Raw genomic sequence first — 18,645 nt, 5'->3', positions numbered from 1 at the left:
CCTTCCCCCCCCCCCCCCAATAAAAAACCCCAACTAACATTACAATGCTCTATCTCCTAGCAGAAGGGGCTTTGCAGTGGGAGTAGGGGATTGGCTAGGCAAGGACTGAGCTTGAGCCTATACTTATTTGCTTATCTCCTTACACTTTTGGGGGCATCCTTCAAAGGATTTAGTAACCCTGGTTGAGAATCACTGGCTTAAGGAAATAGAATCAGAAAAGTTGGGCTGAAAGGGACCTCAGGAAGTAATCTAGTCCAGGCGCCTGCTCAGGGCAGGATCAGCCCTGACCAAACCATCCCAGTCAAGTGACTCTCTTACCAAATTATATGTAAACTTTAAGAGCCAGATTTTTTTAAGTTAATTAAATGCAGTGTACCAATTTGTTGTTAGCATTGCGGTTTGCTTTCTAATAACCAGCATTAAACTTCCTTCCATCAGGTCAAGGAATTTGACTCCATTTCTCGCTTGGACCAGTGGCTAACCACCATGTTGCTCCGCATCAAAAAGTCCATTCAAGGCGAAGGGGAAGGAGACTTGAAGTGACTTGTCTGTGATATTTTGTGGCATGCAGCCTAACTCTTAAATCTGTGTTTGTGTTACGGCCAGGGACCATTAAGGGATACTTGATACTATGTCTAGCTTAACTTTGTCGCTTATGAACCAATGACTTGTGTGGTGTTAGTATCCTGCTGTCTGTTTGGATGACATGGATGGGGAAAGAAATGATACTTTAGGTGTTGCTGATGGATCCTTCCACTGTGAAATCAATAAAGGTTTGTGAAACTCTTAGATGGATGAAAGAAACACTTATGGCAGAAATCTTTATTTTTGCTAGCTGATGAGCCAAGTCTACATTTTAAATCTCTTCTGCCATTACTCTACAAGTTTGTGATCTCCAGGCTCTTTTGATCCAGGTGTGTAAGTATTTGTTCTTCTCATGACATGCAGTACACGCAAGTTTCTGAATTAATGCTGCTGTTAATGTTTTATGTTTTTAATGGACTTCACTCAGATATGTTTAGAATTTTGTTTTTAAAATGGTAAAGCTATTTTGATGGTGCTAGTGAAAAGCTTGTGACCTTTTATATACAGTATGCATGTGTGTATGTACTCTACAGATACATGTGTGCATGTATAAATACAGAATACATAATGACATAGGTCTGAAACCCTGATCATTCTTCAGAGGGGAGGGATGACCACTTCTAATAGCTTATTACCCCTCCACAAACTTACTAAATAGGACCTAGCCAATCATGTATTTTATATTTAAGAACTATATATAAAATGTAAGTTTCTTCTATTTTTTCTTGAAGAGATTTTTCCACTTTATTTTGTGGTGCATCCCATCCCTCCTACCCTGAGATGACTTTACCCAAGTAATAATATATTTTTCTAACTTTTCATTTACATGAGCTCTTGCTATCATCTTTACTGCAGGTGTTTTTCATGTGTGTGCCAGGACACATGTTTCACTATTGTGCTGTTGGCTGAGCTATCTCAGTGTTGTGGTGTGTGAAATCCACTGCATTAGACACAATACTAGATGAGAGGACCCTCCTTAGCATGGCTGGACCATAGCTTGATCAGGCTTTGCTTTCACATTACGCTGAAATGAAGAAAACACTAAAGTGATTTTTTTTTTTTTTAAATGCGTGCACTCTGTTTTCCTTTGGGCAAGCCTTGGTTTCAGTGCAGCTAATTAGACAAGCAACCTATATTTAATATAAATGAAAGTGTGACCATATACAGTTTCTTAGTGTGATGTGGCCTATTTCTCTGCTGTAAGAGTAAGCTGTGGAAATGATTTTGTATATCATCAATGTTGCATACACAAGCAAAGGCTACTAGCTGTACTTGCGTAAATGCCACTTGAGTCACTTGACCTTTTAAACTGTCCATCGTCATAAAGTAGGAAAACACTAGTATCCCACAGCTGACAGTTATATTGCTACCAGGATTGGCCCAAGTTGGATCTTGTGTTTGTGGAAGAAGGAATGCTGCAGGTATGCATGGACCTATCACGTTCCTAACAGGGGAGCTGCTGGCTTTCATTTTTCTGTGTTGTCTGGGCTGCCAATTTTCCAAGACAAAATGGGTCTGAATGACTGTGTTGCTTGGAGTAACTTAAACGGCATGTTCTAAGAACCTGGAGACACTGCAGAACTATCATTTGTTTACAGAAAAATTCCTTGAGACCAAATGAAGAATTCCAGGAAAGAAAAAACACAAGAATGTTTTAATAATCCATCTCCAGGGCTTTTAATTTGCATCCCCTTTCACTTATGTATTTTTTACATATCTAACTCAACCCGGGAAGGGCTTCTGTTCTGCCCTTTTAGCTCTGTGTTGTGCAAAGTGCAGCTTACTCTGCACTTTGACTGAGATGACACAATTTACTCAGTTTGGACAAGATCTCTTTCTGCTCCTAGTAGAATTTACAACTTTTCCTACTTGCCAGCTGAACAGGATGTAGATACACAATGAAGAAACAGGAGAAAGGAAGAAGCAACTTGGCTCATGTTAGAGGTGTTGAAAAAGCTGTGTAACATGCAAAACCAGCTTTTGTTTACAGTAGTTGGCCGCTGCAGGGATGGCTTGAGACTTATACAGGGCAGCTGCTTGAGCCACTGTGTATATGGACAGCAGGACAGGGGAAGCTGCTGTGGAACAAATTAGGCTTTTCTTTAAACACAGACATGCCATTGATTTATTTAGGAGGAAGATGGATGATTCTCCCATCCCTCTTGCAATAGAAAATTTCCTTAAACAATGCTGGAGTCAGCCTGTACTCTTCCTCTGCTGTCTCAAGTTAGCCAGGGAGAACAGATTCTTCCCTTTACCCCTGTATCAGCACTTAGTCAGAACTGGACTTGGCTCTCTCATTGGCATTGAAGCCCCTTCAGTTGCATGCAGGTTACTCATCTTAGTTTGGTTCAGTTGGACTAGACCTCTTGCTTCCTACCATCTAGAATCATTTTTGAACCTGTCACTTTCTGTTAAACTTGCTTGTTAATGAAAGGTTGATTTGTAGATGTGCCATATGATTGACCTGGAGGGGGAAGACAGCCACCCACATAAGCATTTGTATACTGATTTTTTTTTTTTTTTTCCCTCCTACTGTCCCCTTAGGAAAACCATTTCTTTGGAGGGAAAAGTGCACTCCTACGTTCCTTACACAAAGGCACAGAGAAGAACCTAGCTCAGGATGTTCATAGCACAAAGCAGTTCCTGGGATTCTGCTGAAGTGTCTCATTTTTTAGAATGAGATAGAGCTTCTCTGTCTGGTCATGCTAGGAGCACAGGCTGCCATTTGCAGTAACTGTCAGCCACAGTGTGTGCTAGGGACAAGGGAAGTGTAACGAATCAGATGCAGCGATAAAAGTAGATGTTAGCCCGTTGGCATATTTCCTTGTGCAGTTACTGCTCATGTGCAAGCTCCTGATAGCTGTTGTCTTCATGTGATGCTATTGTAAAATGCATGTTGCACATCACTATATGGCTTTTCCATAGTAAATGGGCAAAACAGGAGGGTCTCTTGAAGGAACTCTATTACATAGGTGGCAAAAAAACCTTTTTTGTTTTGTTCTTGTCTTACTAATTGAAACCTCCCCCTCTAGCACAGATAATTCAAGGAGGATGCACATAGCTCTTCTTTGCACAGAAACATAGCCTTTGGTTTAAAATCACTAGCCTAGAATGAGAGCAAGCTGTTTTTGTAGAAATTTAATGCCTGTACTTGTTCTAAACTTGAGAATTTATAAGGAAAGATATTTTTGATTATGTGAAGTGATGGCTTTTGTCATGCCCACAATTTTGTGATTTAAATGAAATTTTGCATGGATATTAGATTCTGACTAGCTAGGGAATGTAGATGTTATACAGAGTTGCTGTTCTGGGTTTTTTTTAAATGTCATTTTGTTTACTTTACCTTTTGTTGGTTTAGTGGTTTTTTTCCCTTCCAGGACCTAGAACCAGTATTTTTGCACAGTTGTGACAAGATACATCACTGAGTGTACTGAAACAGCAGATGCACTAGGTTGTATAATCTTATCAATGTGCTCTCAAATTGTACTGTCTGACTGCGAACCTTCGTTTGTGTAATGGACTCCAGCATGTTACCCAATGTAATCCATGTTGTAAATTTGTGATACAGCTGTTTTAAAACAACAAACTGGAGCCAAGCTGCCAGGCTGGTGTGTTCTTTTTCTGTTTTTCTTTTTTAGGTCAAGCATCTGTATTAATCAATAATGAAACGGTCTTAGCAAGAACAGAACGTGTGTGAATCTGTACAGTAATAAAGTGAAACTATGAATAGTAGCGCTGAGCATTCTTTCCTGTTGAACAGCTCCATTGAGAAGCATGTGCTTTACAGGCAACTGCTAAAGCTACACTCTCTATTTTAGCATTTAAAAAAAATCCTGAAATCCACGTTTTGGTTAGGCAACAGGTTTCAAATTCTGTATGTGGTTCCTCAGCTATCACATGCAAACTATACTGAACGTCACTGGCACTCCGTACAGTGATGCACAATGGCTTGCATTAGCACAAGGAACTGCAAATGTGGGGGACTTTGAGTTTTGTCCTCTGGTAGAATGAGTGGCTTAAATGATGCTTTAAGTGTTGAGAGCTGGGAGAGCCTGAGTATGCCCTTATCTCCTCCTCCTTCTTGTAACACCCTTCAAAGGATCTTGTGGCCCTGGCATCCTGATCTAACTAGGAAGACATTGTGGCGTATTGTATTTTTGCTCACGTCTAGTCTTGCACGTTATCTGCTGTGATTTCAGTTAATACTTACAGAGGTTCTGATTCATTTGTCATTTCATTGACACTATTTAAGTTTGGCGTATGAGGAGGTGCTAGTTTTGCTATGAAAGATCTCATAAGCCTATCTTCTAAACATCTAAAAAAGTTCATTGCATTTAACATGTATGTTAGCCTGAACAGAAGAGTCTGGTACTGACAGCAAGTCATTTATGGAAAGGGCAATAATAGTTTAATAAGAACAGCTTATACAGGTAACTCATTTCCATATATTCAGAATACAAAAGCTTCCCTGTCTACAAGTGCTAATGCTGAGAATTTAAATATATCTACAACCATCTTACACTGATCATTAGGAATCATGAACATCAAAAGGAACATATGAATAAATATTTCAAATATAACCTCTTGGAGATCTTTTCCTCAAGTCCCTCTTCCTATAGTAACATCAGGAATATTTTAAGATGCAAAAATAAGTCTGTTCCACAATTCAGTGACTTGTGGCACTTTGTATACTAGTGTGGGTCCTAAGGAGATGGAGGGATTCTGTTCCTGGCCTACTTAAGGTATTACTGCAAGCTTTTCTCAAGTTGGTTCTTAAAAGAAAAAGCTTCAGCCAATGAGGTTACTGTGAAAATACTAAAGTTTTAATATAAGTAAGAGAAACAATTCACACACAAAAAAACTGAGTTGCAACACAAAAGGGCAGATTTTCAGCTAGTGTAAACTGGTAGAGTTGTGTGGGTTTGGCCCTGAACTGGAACAAGTAACCTAAACAAGGGCGATGTGGAATTGTTCTCGATTAATTTCACAGATGCTTACTAAAAGCACAAGCTGTACTGATATTAACTGCTTTGTAATATTCCCACAGTGTTTCCTAGCACAGAGCTCTCTTCCAGGTAGTCCTAGGTTCTAAAAATAACCCAAGATGATGCTGGTAACTGTAGCCGAGTACTCTGGGCTAATCCTGCTCCACTCTCTCTCAAGTCTTAACTACCTCTGCTCAGTTGATCATAGTAATTCCATATCAAAATTCCATTTGTGTTTTGTAACAAAAAATAACAAGCCAATCCATGTAGGGAGAACACAAACCTTAATTTTCAGCTTACTTAGAAAGTGCTTAGGCTGGAAGAAATGGTTCTTCAGAAATATCCCTGTTGTGTCCCCTTTGCCATCTATACAATATTATTCTTCTCATTGCAAAACAAGGAGTAAAAACCATGACTACCTACTACTAATAATGACCAGGCAGTGTGCATTGGGTTTCTTTTCTCGAGAGAAGAATGGAGAAAGGGCTGTTTTAAGGAATGGGCCTGCATGTTCCCTGTAATTCCCAGTTCTGAGAAATGGCGTTAACTTAACTGAGATTCACATAAGGATTATTCTTGGGATAAGAAGCTTCAGAGCAAACACTTGAGCCCAGATTTCTAAAGGTTTTAGAACCCCCACCTGTCACTGAAGAGGTCTAAATACCTTTAAAACCATCTAACTCTTAATCACCTTCTTTTATGTAAAAAGGCACATTGTCAAGATAAACCCATTATACGTTTCCACTGCACATACTCTCTACCCCCTTTAAGGAGGAAAATGCATGGACATGCAGTCATCATTAATGTGATTTTTGGCACTTGCCTCAGCTGTTAGTTTCACAGTCTTGTTTTTCAGGCACCAGCCCAAACCTGCACTATTTCTAACACTGAATTATAGAAAAGCTTCACTGAAGTCATCATGGAGATGCCTGTTCACAAGTTTTCTAAATCTTTCAGACACTGCAATGAGGACCCTTGCCTATATTCTTACTCCTGAGCCTCACTGGGCACCTCTACACAAGACAGTAAGTCACTGTAGTGTTGGTGGGCATGAACCGTGACTCCTGATGCTACTGCACAGTAGCTTTGGTAGTGACCCATGTGGCATTGGGACTGTGGAGTCATTTAATACTTAAGTACTAAATGTGACAGTACAGTCCAGCACACATGTAGACATGCCCACTGTTTTCCACATACCATGCACAGACACCTCTTGCAAATGGATCTTTCCCTGCCCTTGTATGAAGCCCTATTAAGTCAGTGGAGGTCTACTGTATCAGATCCAATTGTAAGATGAAGGTGTACGAGTTTGAGAATTACATCATTTATCTTTTTTTTTTTTTCTTCCAGCCCCTGCAGCGGCTTTAAATCTTAATCCTGTAATTTAAGGCCTGATCTATACTACAAAGTTGTAGTAGGACACCTAAGGGAGAAGAGAAAACACACCCATCACTGATGGCTATGACAGCAACCCCCTGGGCAGACATTAACTTAGTGACAAGAGCTCTTTCGGAGGTGGCAGAGTGGTCTAATCAACAAGAAGATTTTTGCTGCTACAGCCAGTGCCTCTACTAGGCTTTGTACAGCTCCTATAGCAAAACAAACACAGAGCAGCCCTGAGAGCCTTCCATGAGGTAGTTTTGCTGAAAGGAGTTTAGTCTCTTATGCAAAAGCTTCAAGTTCTGAAGGAGTAAAGCTTTTATGTTAGAGCAATTAATAGGCCAAAAATATTAAGCCTGCTGGATTAAACCTGTTGGATCAAAAGCTCTGACACATATTACTGGAGGTCAGAAATAGAAGGCCACAAGCTATTTCAAGACATTGCAATCCATTTTGTAACACCAAATCCTACAGCCTGAAGTTTCCACATTTTTTGCTATTGCAAAATGAGACCCCTTGGAATGCAACTCTGCTTTTCCAGACTTGCTCCTACTGCTCCAATCTTTGGAAAAAGGCAGAGAGGAAAATTAATTTCAGGAAGTGGTTTTAACCATTTTAAGTGAGACCTATTTCCAGAGAAAATTAACCGAATTCCATTAGCTATCAGGCCCAGAGATGTGAAAGCGTCATTTACCCACATTGTGGAATCAAGCTGGTGGGAAGCCGAATCAAACCTATGCCCTCTCTCTTTCCTAAGGAACTGCTCCTAGCATATCCATACCAAGGGGTGAACGGGTTCAACATACCTTTGCAGAAAAGGATAAGTAAAAGATCTTGGATGGATACACTTCCAGAGATTAAACGGATAGAATAAATGAACATTGCCATGACATCAGAGACCAGTGAATTTCAAGACTGCCATACTAATGTGATGGGGACAGGGAACTGCCCCCTCCCCTGCTCCTCCAACTGGTAGTTACTATTCTACCCTATTCTTTGGGAAAAGGAGCTACAGCCAGACTACGCAAATTGGAAATAATGACCACTTCATAGTCACAAAGGAGATCTGAAATTCAAGAAATCATGGGGATGCCATTCACAGCCAGTCCCTCCTCCTAATGAGGAGAATTAGCCTGACCTAATTCTATCCATGGGTTATTGGCAGAGTCAAAGGGTATGAAAGAATTATAGTCCAGGTTGGATATGTGAACAATACCAACTTATTCCATGTTTACCAGAGCATGGAGCTGTGGCTGAATAGAGTCAGTCTGTGTATGCAGCACTGTAAGCTCATTTAAAGTGGTAGCTATGAGGGCTTCTTGGGGTCCCACTGTCCCATCAGACTTACAGTCTGTCCCCATGGTACAGCCATTGTCATGCAGTGTGGTCACACTCCCTGGGACGATAGTCAAGTTCTGGTAGTGGCCATTTTCAGCAATAGAGAGCAGCTTCTCTGTGATTTTGGGTGACACGTCATACTCTGCATCAGGAAGTTCTGCCTTGTGCCCTTCGTTGTTCTTAGATGCTCCTTCAACAATAACCAGGAAAGACTTCCAAGGTGTATTTTTATCATGTATCTAGAAACAATACACAAAGCAGTGTCATCACTAGGTGTCTGAAATGACTATAATGTTTTTGTCTAGATCACCTCTGAGCCAAGGATCTCAAACTTATTCTCAAACAATTGCACACAGTTTATGCTTCAGCAGTGCAAAAGGAGAAGTGACTTGCTATAGCCTCCTGGCTATCATGAGGCAATGCAGTAACCAGTGTTGACTTCTATAGCAGGATCCAGCCCAAGAGTATGCCAGTGCATACTCAAGAGGAAGCCAGTGCTGGTACCAACTAAGCCCAAAGCTGCTGTAGCTGTACCAGGGCCAGGAAGATCATTGGAGCACCCTAATCAGCTCCTTGATTGGGCTCTCTTCCCCCCATTTATCAAGTATAAACTTGGACAAGCCAAACATCTGGCTCAGTGAGGGAAATGGAGGTCTCCAGGTCACAGGGCAAGTTAGAAATAAACCTCTCTCCTGTTATTACCTACATGAACTGCTGTCCACAGTGAAATTAATTTGTCTGTAAATCTAGCACAGCTCTGAATCTAAACTAGACAAGGAAATGTTTTGAGGTATTTTAATACCAATGTAACAGGGAAAGGGCTCCCAATGGTCAGAACCAGCAGAAAGGAGATGGGACCCCTTTCCTGGAATTGATGCCCTGCACACACAAGTGTTCGAAACCAGAACTGTGAGGACAACATATCTCCTTACTGAGGTGTGCCGCCGGAGGGTGGATTTGTCGGTAAATGTTCGCCCGCATGCGTTGCACATGAAGGGTTTCTCCCCCGTGTGTATTCGATGATGACGCTGCAGCGCATTGAGCTGTGTGAACTGCTTACCACACTGATCGCAGCAATAGGGACGTTCACCTGAAATTGGAGCGGAACTTTAGAATGACGCTTTGTCTGAGCAGCTCTTGCTGCAGCCTCTTAAGAAGCCCAAATGCTCCACCTGTTTGACTAGGCAAGTACAGGCACCTTCACTAAACATTCAAATACATTCTCAGGAACATCATATTTGTGTAATTCTATGCTGGAGCCAAAAATCAACAGATTGTATCTAGAGTTTAAGGGCTAAATCCTCAGCTGGCATAAACTGATGCAACTCTTGAGTCAACAGACCATCTTACATTAACTAAACTCCTGGCCTAAATTAATTGTCTTATTTACAAGTATAAATATTTATATGAGCAGGAACTCCAGGATTTAGCACATCCATTTGCTTTTGTAATCTGCTTTGGTATATGTAAATATCATTCAGCAGAACAACATCCCCTTATTTCCTGTGACAGCAAAAAAGAAGGAAAGACAGTAGGACAGCCAAGGGAGAAAATGGGTTTGGAAGATATAAGAGCCGATGCAAATGTGGCAAAGTAGATACAGAGAATTAGTATTTTAGCTTCAGCATCATTAATGAGACCAGCACAACTCTGGGAAGTACTTCATAGGTACTGCTGCAATTTAACCAGCAAGAAACGGACACTTTTGGAGGGCTAGGTAGGAAGAACAGAGTGAATGAAATATCGCTGCATCAGTCAACAGCTAAGAATTCCATATAGAGGTGGTATTACTAGGCTCAAAAGCAGCAGAGTCTCTCCAAGTTAAGCAAATCTAAGATTTATGCCTGTTAGGTCACAGTACTTTGCCTTTCAAAGAAGCATCTTTCCTACCTGTGTGAACTTTAATATGCTGGTAAAGTGAATTTCTCTGTGCAAATGTCCTGAAGCAAACTTCACATTTAAACGGCTTGGAACCAGTATGTATTCTGTTATGATGTTTCAAGTACTCCTTAGAGGCAAAGCTCTTTCCACATGTTTCACACATAAAAGGCCTTTCCCCTACAACAAGGATCAAGTGGTGAATGAGAAAACAAAAGCACATAAAATGTTGGTAAAGACATCACATGCAAACACCCTGAGCAAAACAAATAAGCACACAGCTATTGCAATGGGTTTAATTCCCCGGGATAAAAGGTACAGAATACACCCATCTGAGGACCTATACAAGGCAATCTCCTAAGGACACCAAAACGTAGGTGTATGAAGTAAACAAAAGCTCAAAGTCAACAGCTGGCAGGGACTTTCCTTTTACTTTAGTGGGCCTTGGCTCATACCCCTGATCACTTATATTAGAAGGTAACTTCCATTAAGAAGCTGATTTCGACAGTTGCTTCATGAAGGATTTGCTTTATCTTCATGTTCTCTCTTCAGTGACATTTTTGGGTGTGTTTAAGGCAGAAGTGTCTGAGACCCCGCAGATGGGGAGACCTGAGAAACTTCGATTAGGAAAGCAGAAGGAAAACAAAACCTTCACAAGCAACAATTTCAGGGTGCTATGATTAAGGATCCTGGTTTTCCTTGATAGAATTAGCAATTTTTTTTTTTAAATGATAAAACCCCCAAAATACATGATAGAAATAAAAGGCCCCTCATTCCCCTCCAGCCCTGCTGGTGACCTTCACTCTGGCCCCACACCCCCCCCCATGCTGGTGCCCCTCTGTCCCCACTGCGCTTCAGCCCTGCCAGATAGGGCCCCCAGCTATCCAGTCTCCTGTCCAAGGCAGCAGCTGCTGCAGCAGAGCCCTGCTCCCCCGCTGCTGCCTGCTTGCTGTGGGCTTGGCCGGAGGGAGGGAGGGTGGCTCCCCACCACTGCAGGCACTCCCAGGGGGCAAAGGGGACCCATGGCCCCAGATCTGTGCATGCGATGGGGGTGAGCTGCCCACTGCGGCCTCTACAGGCTGGTGGATGCGACCCGGCACTGCAGGGAATAGTATGGCTGCATGGGGAAGCTTGCTGGCGCTGTGGGCTCCACGCTGCCCTGGCAAGGCGCCCCCTGCACATGTGGCAGCAGCAGGCACAGCAGCTTGGGCTTGTGCATCTCAGTGCTGCCACGTGGGCAGGGGATGCATTGTCAGGGCAGTGCAGAGCTTGCAGCGGCATACAGCTTCCCTATGCAGTCTTACTATTCCCTGCAGTACCAGGTCGCATCCACTGGGTTGTGAAGGCGCCAGGAGAGGGAGCCCATGCTCACCCCATACACAGATCTGGGAGGCAAGGGTTACCCCCTGCCTCCTGGGAGTGTGCGCAGTGGTGGGGAGCTGGCCCCACCCCCTAGACAAGCTGCCCATGGCCCCATCCCACTCCCCGCCGGGGCCCTGCCCCTCCCTCCCTCGGCTTCAATCCCCCCGCCACCTTACTTACAGGAGCTGCTCTCCAGGCTGCCTGGCAGCCATGTGCACATGGTGCCCCCCAGCCTGACTGCCCTCCTTACAGCTCCCTGCAGGCTGGAACCCTGCCAGCTTTCAGGGAGCTCTCTGCAAAAGTGAAAAATCCACAGGTTTTGCTGTTAAAATGAGAAATCCATGTTTTCCTCAACTAAAGGGGGAAATCTGTGTTTTTCCTGTTTTCCCATAGGAAACAGAAAACCTGGATCCCTGGTTATGATTCAACTCAATTTACACTGGAGGCATACAAAATGGTGGGGATTTATTTGTAATCTTGTTTGCATACTGTAATGAGCCAGCAATGTTTCTTAAGCTAACTGCTGCATCTTGGCCAGAAGAGTGTATTATTTTCTTTTTAAAATTAAACTAAAGCCTTATAGCTGATGGGACTAATTGAATTTTCAAAGCAACCTTTTGAAAGTCAATTATCCAAAGTCTACTGAAACCACTGGGAAACTCCCCAGCACTTCAAGGGGCAACTCACACTCAGCCATGGCCTGACATGCACATGGGCAGAAGCTCCACATCCACAGCGAGACAAGTGGCAGATTGCAGGAGCATGTAATGAACCTAATGATTGAGCCAGTTGTAAACAGATGACAAAGTCATGTGTTTGACTCAGAGGCACTGGAGTTTCCTTTTTAAATTAATAAACATATTTAGAGAGAGATTTCTAATAACTGGTCTAAGAATTTTATAAAAGAGGCTACAGTTTTCTTCAGATGTTTTAAGCAAGAGTACACATATGGGGCAGAAAAATTTGGAGTTGTTAGGGTGGTGCTTGGAAGAAAAGTGCAACTGATACAGGGCATGTAATCAAAATACATCTGTACTTCAGAAAGAACCAGTATCTGCTCAGTATCCAGATGGTAGTCATTATTATACAGCTGCTATTTCATTGGAGTCTAATGTTTAGAATTGCCCAAAGGAAAATCATAATTAAACAATTAATTATTTTATTGTATGTTTCTCTAAGCACAGCAACTAGCTTGGCAAAAAACAACTGCTCACAAAATGATGTGCTGTTCCCCCTCCCCCCACCCCCCCTCTACTTTAATGCGAAAGACATATTATACTAGTAAAAACATTTAGCTTCTAATGAAGAAGCAGTTCTGTACCAGACCTCCTTTTACGCATGGACAAAAGAAACTCTTACCCGTGTGACATCTTTTATGATATATAAGCATGTGATTCTGTGTGAATCTGGCACCACACTCATCACAGACAAATGGTTTTTCACCAGTATGGATTCTGAAATGAGAAAATGCCATTGAGCTAAAAGGTACATGTCTCTCCTCTGGGGGGAGGGGGACGGGGCAGGGAGGTATAGTGCAAGGCTTCACGATTATCGTCTGAAAACTGACCGTAACGTTTGGCATCATGGGGTTTTAGAGTCTGTTTCTCCAAGATGCCCTAGATTAAAGGCCCAATGCTGTACTGTGATCTGCACAAAGGCAGTACTGTTTCTGGTTGCATCATGCTAACTCTGGTTGTACAAGGACCAGGAATTTTTGGAATCTTAAAAAACAAACAAACCCCAGAAAAAGAAAACCCACCTTCTACAAACAGGGCAAAGAGGGAAAAAAGGGGATATATAACCGTAACAAAAAATGCAACTGACTGTTCTGACTCCATCTGGGATTTGAAAGGCCATGAGTCATCTGTATGGCTGATATAATCAGTAAAATGTTCTATACCAGAACTTGGCTAACAACCTTCTATAAATGACGTACAAGCCAAAACACAGCCTGACTCCCTCTCCTCTGGCTATTTTGGCTTTGTTGGGCTAGAGGGACAATATGAAGTGGTTGTACATCAAACCAAGGACACAAAGAACATAAAATTAGAAGATGCCATCTTTTACAGTCATTTTCTTACTTACTGCCCCAATCCTGCATGAGCTCTACAAAAGGAGTGGGTCCTTTTTCCACATAGAGCAACTTGCAGGATCAGGGTCTAACTTCACTTTGGTTGTCTCTACTTTTAATTTCTAGCCTACACAAGCTTCGCTCTTAAATTATGCGACTCCTTTTGAATAGCTTTGTAGGAACAGAGATGACAGCAGATCAGTTTTCGCAATGATGTTGGGGGCAAGTTATACGTAAAATTACATATGAAAACATTAGATACAATTTATTTGGGACTATTTCGGTAGGCATGACCTGACAATGCTGAACACCTTCACAACGCTTAAAAAAAAATACAGCTACCTAGCTTACTGCATATTCATACTGGTGCATGAGAGGGGAGGAATTTCATCTTCAATCCCTCCAGTGCATGACTTCCAAAGACTGGTCACTATGGTTTAGAGAGAGACACTGTTAAGTGAAAAAAATTCCATACCTGGGTTGGTGATACCATTTTAAGGTTCACTTCTGCAAATGCGTACTTACTACCATGAGCAAGCTCACTGACTTCAAAGGGACTATAAGGCTAAAAAGCACCCTGTTTTAAGAGACCAAGATGTAATAAATTCTGCATGCCTTAGAGGAAGTAATGGTCTAGGAACATGATGACAGTACTGAATTTTACTTCCAGCTCTGAAAGTGACACTTTGGAATATACATTTCCTTATTTCAGGTTCCTCACGTTTACCTACTTCACAGTGATACTCCAAGGGTTGGTTAGGAGTTAGTCCTACAAGGCCTTGGGCTCCTGGCCTACAGAACACTTACACATGCGCTTAACTTAAAGCATGAATCGTCTCACTCACTTTAAAGCAAAGCACATCCATTGCAGGACTGGCAAAAGTAAATCCCAGCACCTCACTAGATCAAGCCCTCATTGAGCCGAGTTATGCCCTCCCAAACCTGAAACTCACATGAACTTCAAAGATCCCATGTGTGAAGAGCAGTAACTCTGGTACAGTGCTGGCAGTGAGGTCTGAAGATGAAAAGTGCTGTAGCCATATTAGCACCACAGATCTCCCCACTCCTGCCATCACTTTACTTTCTGTGCTTCACTCACCTTGCTGGAACAGTAACATCAGACTGGTCTGTTACTAGTCATTTTCACTTCCTGAATTTTGGTACTTACCACCTTAGTATTGGGTTCAACACATCACTGGGGACATTACATTTTTAAAGGATTCCTGTTCCTACTGAACAATATTTTTCCTCTTAATATTAGGGATGCTCAAATTAGTGCAGAACAAATAAGGCCCCATTCCTACAAGTAGTTTCAGAACTTGGGTAGCTTTTCTCTTGTGAACAAGTCCCATGGATTGCAATGGGATGCCTCACATGAGTAAAGTTACACAGGCACTTGCACACTGACAGGATTGGAGCTGAAGCCCAAGTTTGACTTGAAGAAAAATGACAGCATTCCCTTCCACTGGAAAGACAAAGGAAAAACCACCTACAAAGAAAAGAAAAGGGGAACACTGAAACTTCCCAGTCAGTCTCCTTGTTAATCCCCTCTTTACTTGAGGGCTCAAGATGTTTTCCAGGGGATTTTGCCTTTTCCACCCGAATCTAACAAGGCCAATTAAGTCTGTTCATACCTCATGTGTGTTTTAAGTGCAGAAGGCTGAGAAAATTTAGCCTCACACTCTGTGCACCCATAAGGTTTGTCGCCTGTGTGCGTCCTTTCGTGAAGCCTCAAGGCAGTTTTGGAGCTCAAACCCTTTCCACACTGTTGGCACTGATGACGCTCCCCACCACCCTCATGAACCTGAAGAATGTGCCTCTTGACGTCCTTCTTCCTCTTGAACTTCTTACCGCAGAATTCACAAGGGAAGTGGCGCTCACTGCTGTGGACGTGGCGTTGGTGACTTTTTAAATTGCACCGGTTGGCAAAGGTCTGGTTGCAGGTTTCACACCGGTAAATGATTTCAGCTGCAATGCCATGACTGTGCTTGATGTGCTTGAGAAAGCTCTTCTCATATAAGAACTCCTTCTTGCATGTGCTGCATTTGAAGTTGTCACCTCGTTTCTTCTTCTCCTCTTCAGATTTGTTAAGGTTTTCTTCAGATTCAAAGTTGCCAACACACTCTTCATTTTCAGGCTTCACCGTGTTCTCCACTTGCTCCTCTTCTTTCTCCATTTCAAACATGGTTTGGTCGTTTGGGAACTTGTTCTCTTCTGCAGCGACCTCCGCATTTGTTTGTTGCTCTCGCAGTCGCCTCGTGTATTTCTTCTTAGGGATTTCCACAAACACCTTTCTCCCAGCCAGCCTCCCACTGGCCCTTCTGATTTTAGCATATGGTGGCTTAATGGCTTCTTTTTTTTTGTCTACCTTCTCCTTCGATTTAACAGCTGGCAGCTCAGGAGACATTCCATTGCTGGGCCTTTCTGCTGGGGATTCTGGAGGATCAGGAAGAAAGTTTGCATGGTCAATTTCTGCTACAACATTTGCTTTGGACTCATAGGAGATGGTTGGCTGGGAACCGCCCTCCTCCTCAGAGTTCTGAGTTTCAGAGAAATTTTGCAACTCCAACAACACTGATTCAAGCATTTGTTTCTTCAGCTGAAAACAGGTTTCAGAGAGGTCCAAGCACTTTAGCTTTTCAGCTATTTCCAACATCCGTTGCACTCGGTCTTCTTCCACTTCTACCTTGGCAGTATAAACAAATTCGAGAAAGGAAGCAAAATCAGCTACCTGGACCTCATTCAAGAACACATTTGTCCTTGGGCCATCCATGCTCTTCTCATTAAGAAACACCTCCTTGAAAAACTTACTTGTTGCTGCTAGCACAGCTTTGTGAGCAACAAACTCTCCACGGACACCTTGATACTCCACACTAACCGTCACATCACACAGGTGGCCCAGAAGACGCAGCTGATGCATTTCATTTAGCAGGTTGATTGGTGAAGACTTAGATTCAAGTAAAACAGCATTACTTTCCATCTTTCTTCTTTCTGCAAAGAGCTATTAGCAACATCACATGTTAGTGGTCTGTCATGGTGATACTAACACAACTCAAGTGATCAAATTGAAAACTAAGGGCCAGAATTCAAATATTTAAAAATCAGGTCCATATTTTCAAGACTGTCCCATTTCAACTTAGGCACTTGTGGTCATTTTCTAAGAGGCAGTCTTGCAAATCTGGCAAGAAACATGAAATAGATCAGTGGTTTTCAACCTGTGGTCCATGGACCTCAGGGGGTCCTATGTCTAAGGGGGGTGCAAAAGATGACTAATATCAATCAAAAGTATGTGAATACCCACACTTACCATTCAAAGGGGTGTGCAAACAAAAAAAAGGTTGAAAACCACTGGACTAGATCGTTTCTCAAAAATGGTTCACCGCAAACATACATTTTAAAATATATTTTAAAAAATCCCTATGGGTGTTTGTTAAAGTTAGTTTGACGTCTACACCATAATTTAAGTTTAGTCAAATCAGGTTCTAAGAGGTAGTAATAAAGGGAAAGAAGGCTCTAAAAATACTCTCATTTATGCAAAAAGAACCAAGATTCCCTTTTTCTTAAGAAAAACAATAAGCACACATTTACAAGGTTAAACAAAATACTTTCATACAACAGTCTTTTGAGGTAACGAGATCATATGAATTCTCAGTACACAAAAGGTTACAAGACTGCATAACTATAAAACTAATGGGTTCCTTCCCAGGTGGATAGACTATAGTTTCTCCAAAGTGGTTCCTCTCCTGTTATCATGAGATCCCAATAGTCTCACACTTTTTAGGAGATCGTTCTCAACACCTACAGATGCATACATTTATAAGAGATACTTGGTCAGTCCTACTGCTGTTCTGGTTATGTCAGGACTTTCATTGAATGTTTTGAGTTGCCAATACATTTTCAGACATTCTTCTTTTAGACTGAAATTTTCCATATTTGAATTCAGCCCAAGAGTTACTCGTTTAAAGCGTGAGGACGAGACCTGAACAAAATAACTTTCAGACTTTAATTTAACAATTCTTAAAGTGTTCATAGTATCTAAATTGTCCATTTGGAATTTTTCAATTTAAATAAATCCTTTCCTTTGAAAAAGATCATTTGTCTTTTGTACATGCAAATACATAAGAAAAAAAATAGGTTCCGTAAGCTTCTAAGCCTTCCTATACAACACACTTTCGATTGCTGGGTTTTTTTTAACCGCACAGGCAAAAGTATGAATATTCAAGATACTGTTACATTATTAAAGTTTTGTAAGTGGATTGTTGCAAAGATAAAGAAATGTTAATAAGGAGAATGTCAATTCTGTTGTAACACCTACATATTTCCTTTGTCTCATCTCTTTCTTAGCGTTTGCCATAACAATGATATGGATTCAAGTTGGCCAAAAACTGGGTTTCCCAATCACAGATCATGTTAATCTGTTGGCAGAAGTATACTCACTGAAATGTTCACCCATCATATTTTGGGTATCAAGCATTTAATTTTCCAATGAAAACTAAAGGTGTCTACAAAAAGCTGGCCGATGAATGAAAGGAGGAGAGCTTAGAGACTAACTGGTTCAGAAAGCCATGGACTTTCATAGGCAATAGCCTACTTCCCTAGATGCTGTGAATAGTTTTCAGAAAGAAACTGTTTTAAACAGAAAGGAAAAGAACAAGAGGAAAGGAGACACCACTGAAAAAGGCAACTTGGACTAGTGCTTAACTCCAGAGTCATTTTAGATGTTAAGTGCTTATCCCTATTATCTAATCCACTTGCTTTTAGCAACTGTTACTGCTTCTTATCCCGAATGGTTTTTTTGGAGAGTTGCCCTGGCAAAGAATGTCTGTATCTGACTGTAGTTTGCCCGCAAATAAAATTACTTTTCCTGGAACAAATACAATGTCTGTTGGTAACCTAAGGCAGGGGTTGTCAACTGGGGGTACTTGGGAAGGCCATAAGAGGTGTGGGCAGGTGGGGATAAAGTGCTGCAAACCACCACCCTGCGCTGCTGCCCCCCAGAAGCAGGGCTGGGGGCGAGGGCCACCACCCTGGCCAGACACCTGG

General features: G+C 41.9%; 2 protein-coding genes across 6 annotated transcripts in view; one reads left to right on the top strand and one right to left on the bottom strand.

Moving 5' to 3' along the window:
* Positions 1-4,869, top strand: part of LOC102374855 (beta-soluble NSF attachment protein) — a 68,802-nt gene extending 63,933 nt beyond the window's left edge. For all 3 annotated transcript variants that reach the window (XM_025202071.1, XM_025202065.1, XM_025202074.1), the window contains one exon: positions 439-4,869. In XM_025202071.1, the coding sequence (XP_025057856.1) occupies positions 439-543 (105 nt within the window). In that variant the 3' untranslated portion in view covers positions 544-4,869. The remainder of the gene's footprint in view (positions 1-438) is intronic.
* A 101-nt stretch (positions 4,870-4,970) lies between these two features.
* Positions 4,971-18,645, bottom strand: part of GZF1 (GDNF inducible zinc finger protein 1) — a 16,844-nt gene continuing 3,169 nt past the window's right edge. For 2 of the 3 annotated variants that reach the window (XM_025202051.1, XM_006015428.3), the window contains exons 2-6: positions 15,237-16,603; positions 12,891-12,985; positions 10,182-10,349; positions 9,224-9,381; positions 4,971-8,530 (exon numbers count right to left, since the gene is read on the bottom strand). In XM_025202051.1, coding sequence (XP_025057836.1) covers positions 8,174-8,530; positions 9,224-9,381; positions 10,182-10,349; positions 12,891-12,985; positions 15,237-16,582 — 2,124 coding nt within the window. In that variant the 5' untranslated portion in view covers positions 16,583-16,603 and the 3' untranslated portion in view covers positions 4,971-8,173. The remainder of the gene's footprint in view (positions 8,531-9,223; positions 9,382-10,181; positions 10,350-12,890; positions 12,986-15,236; positions 16,604-18,645) is intronic. The other variant, XM_025202058.1, reaches the window with a different exon arrangement.

Source organism: Alligator sinensis, unplaced genomic scaffold, assembly GCF_000455745.1.
Source record: "Alligator sinensis unplaced genomic scaffold, ASM45574v1 scaffold140_1, whole genome shotgun sequence".
Lineage (NCBI taxonomy): Eukaryota > Metazoa > Chordata > Crocodylia > Alligatoridae > Alligator > Alligator sinensis.
This window is presented reverse-complemented; position numbering and strand designations above follow the sequence as displayed.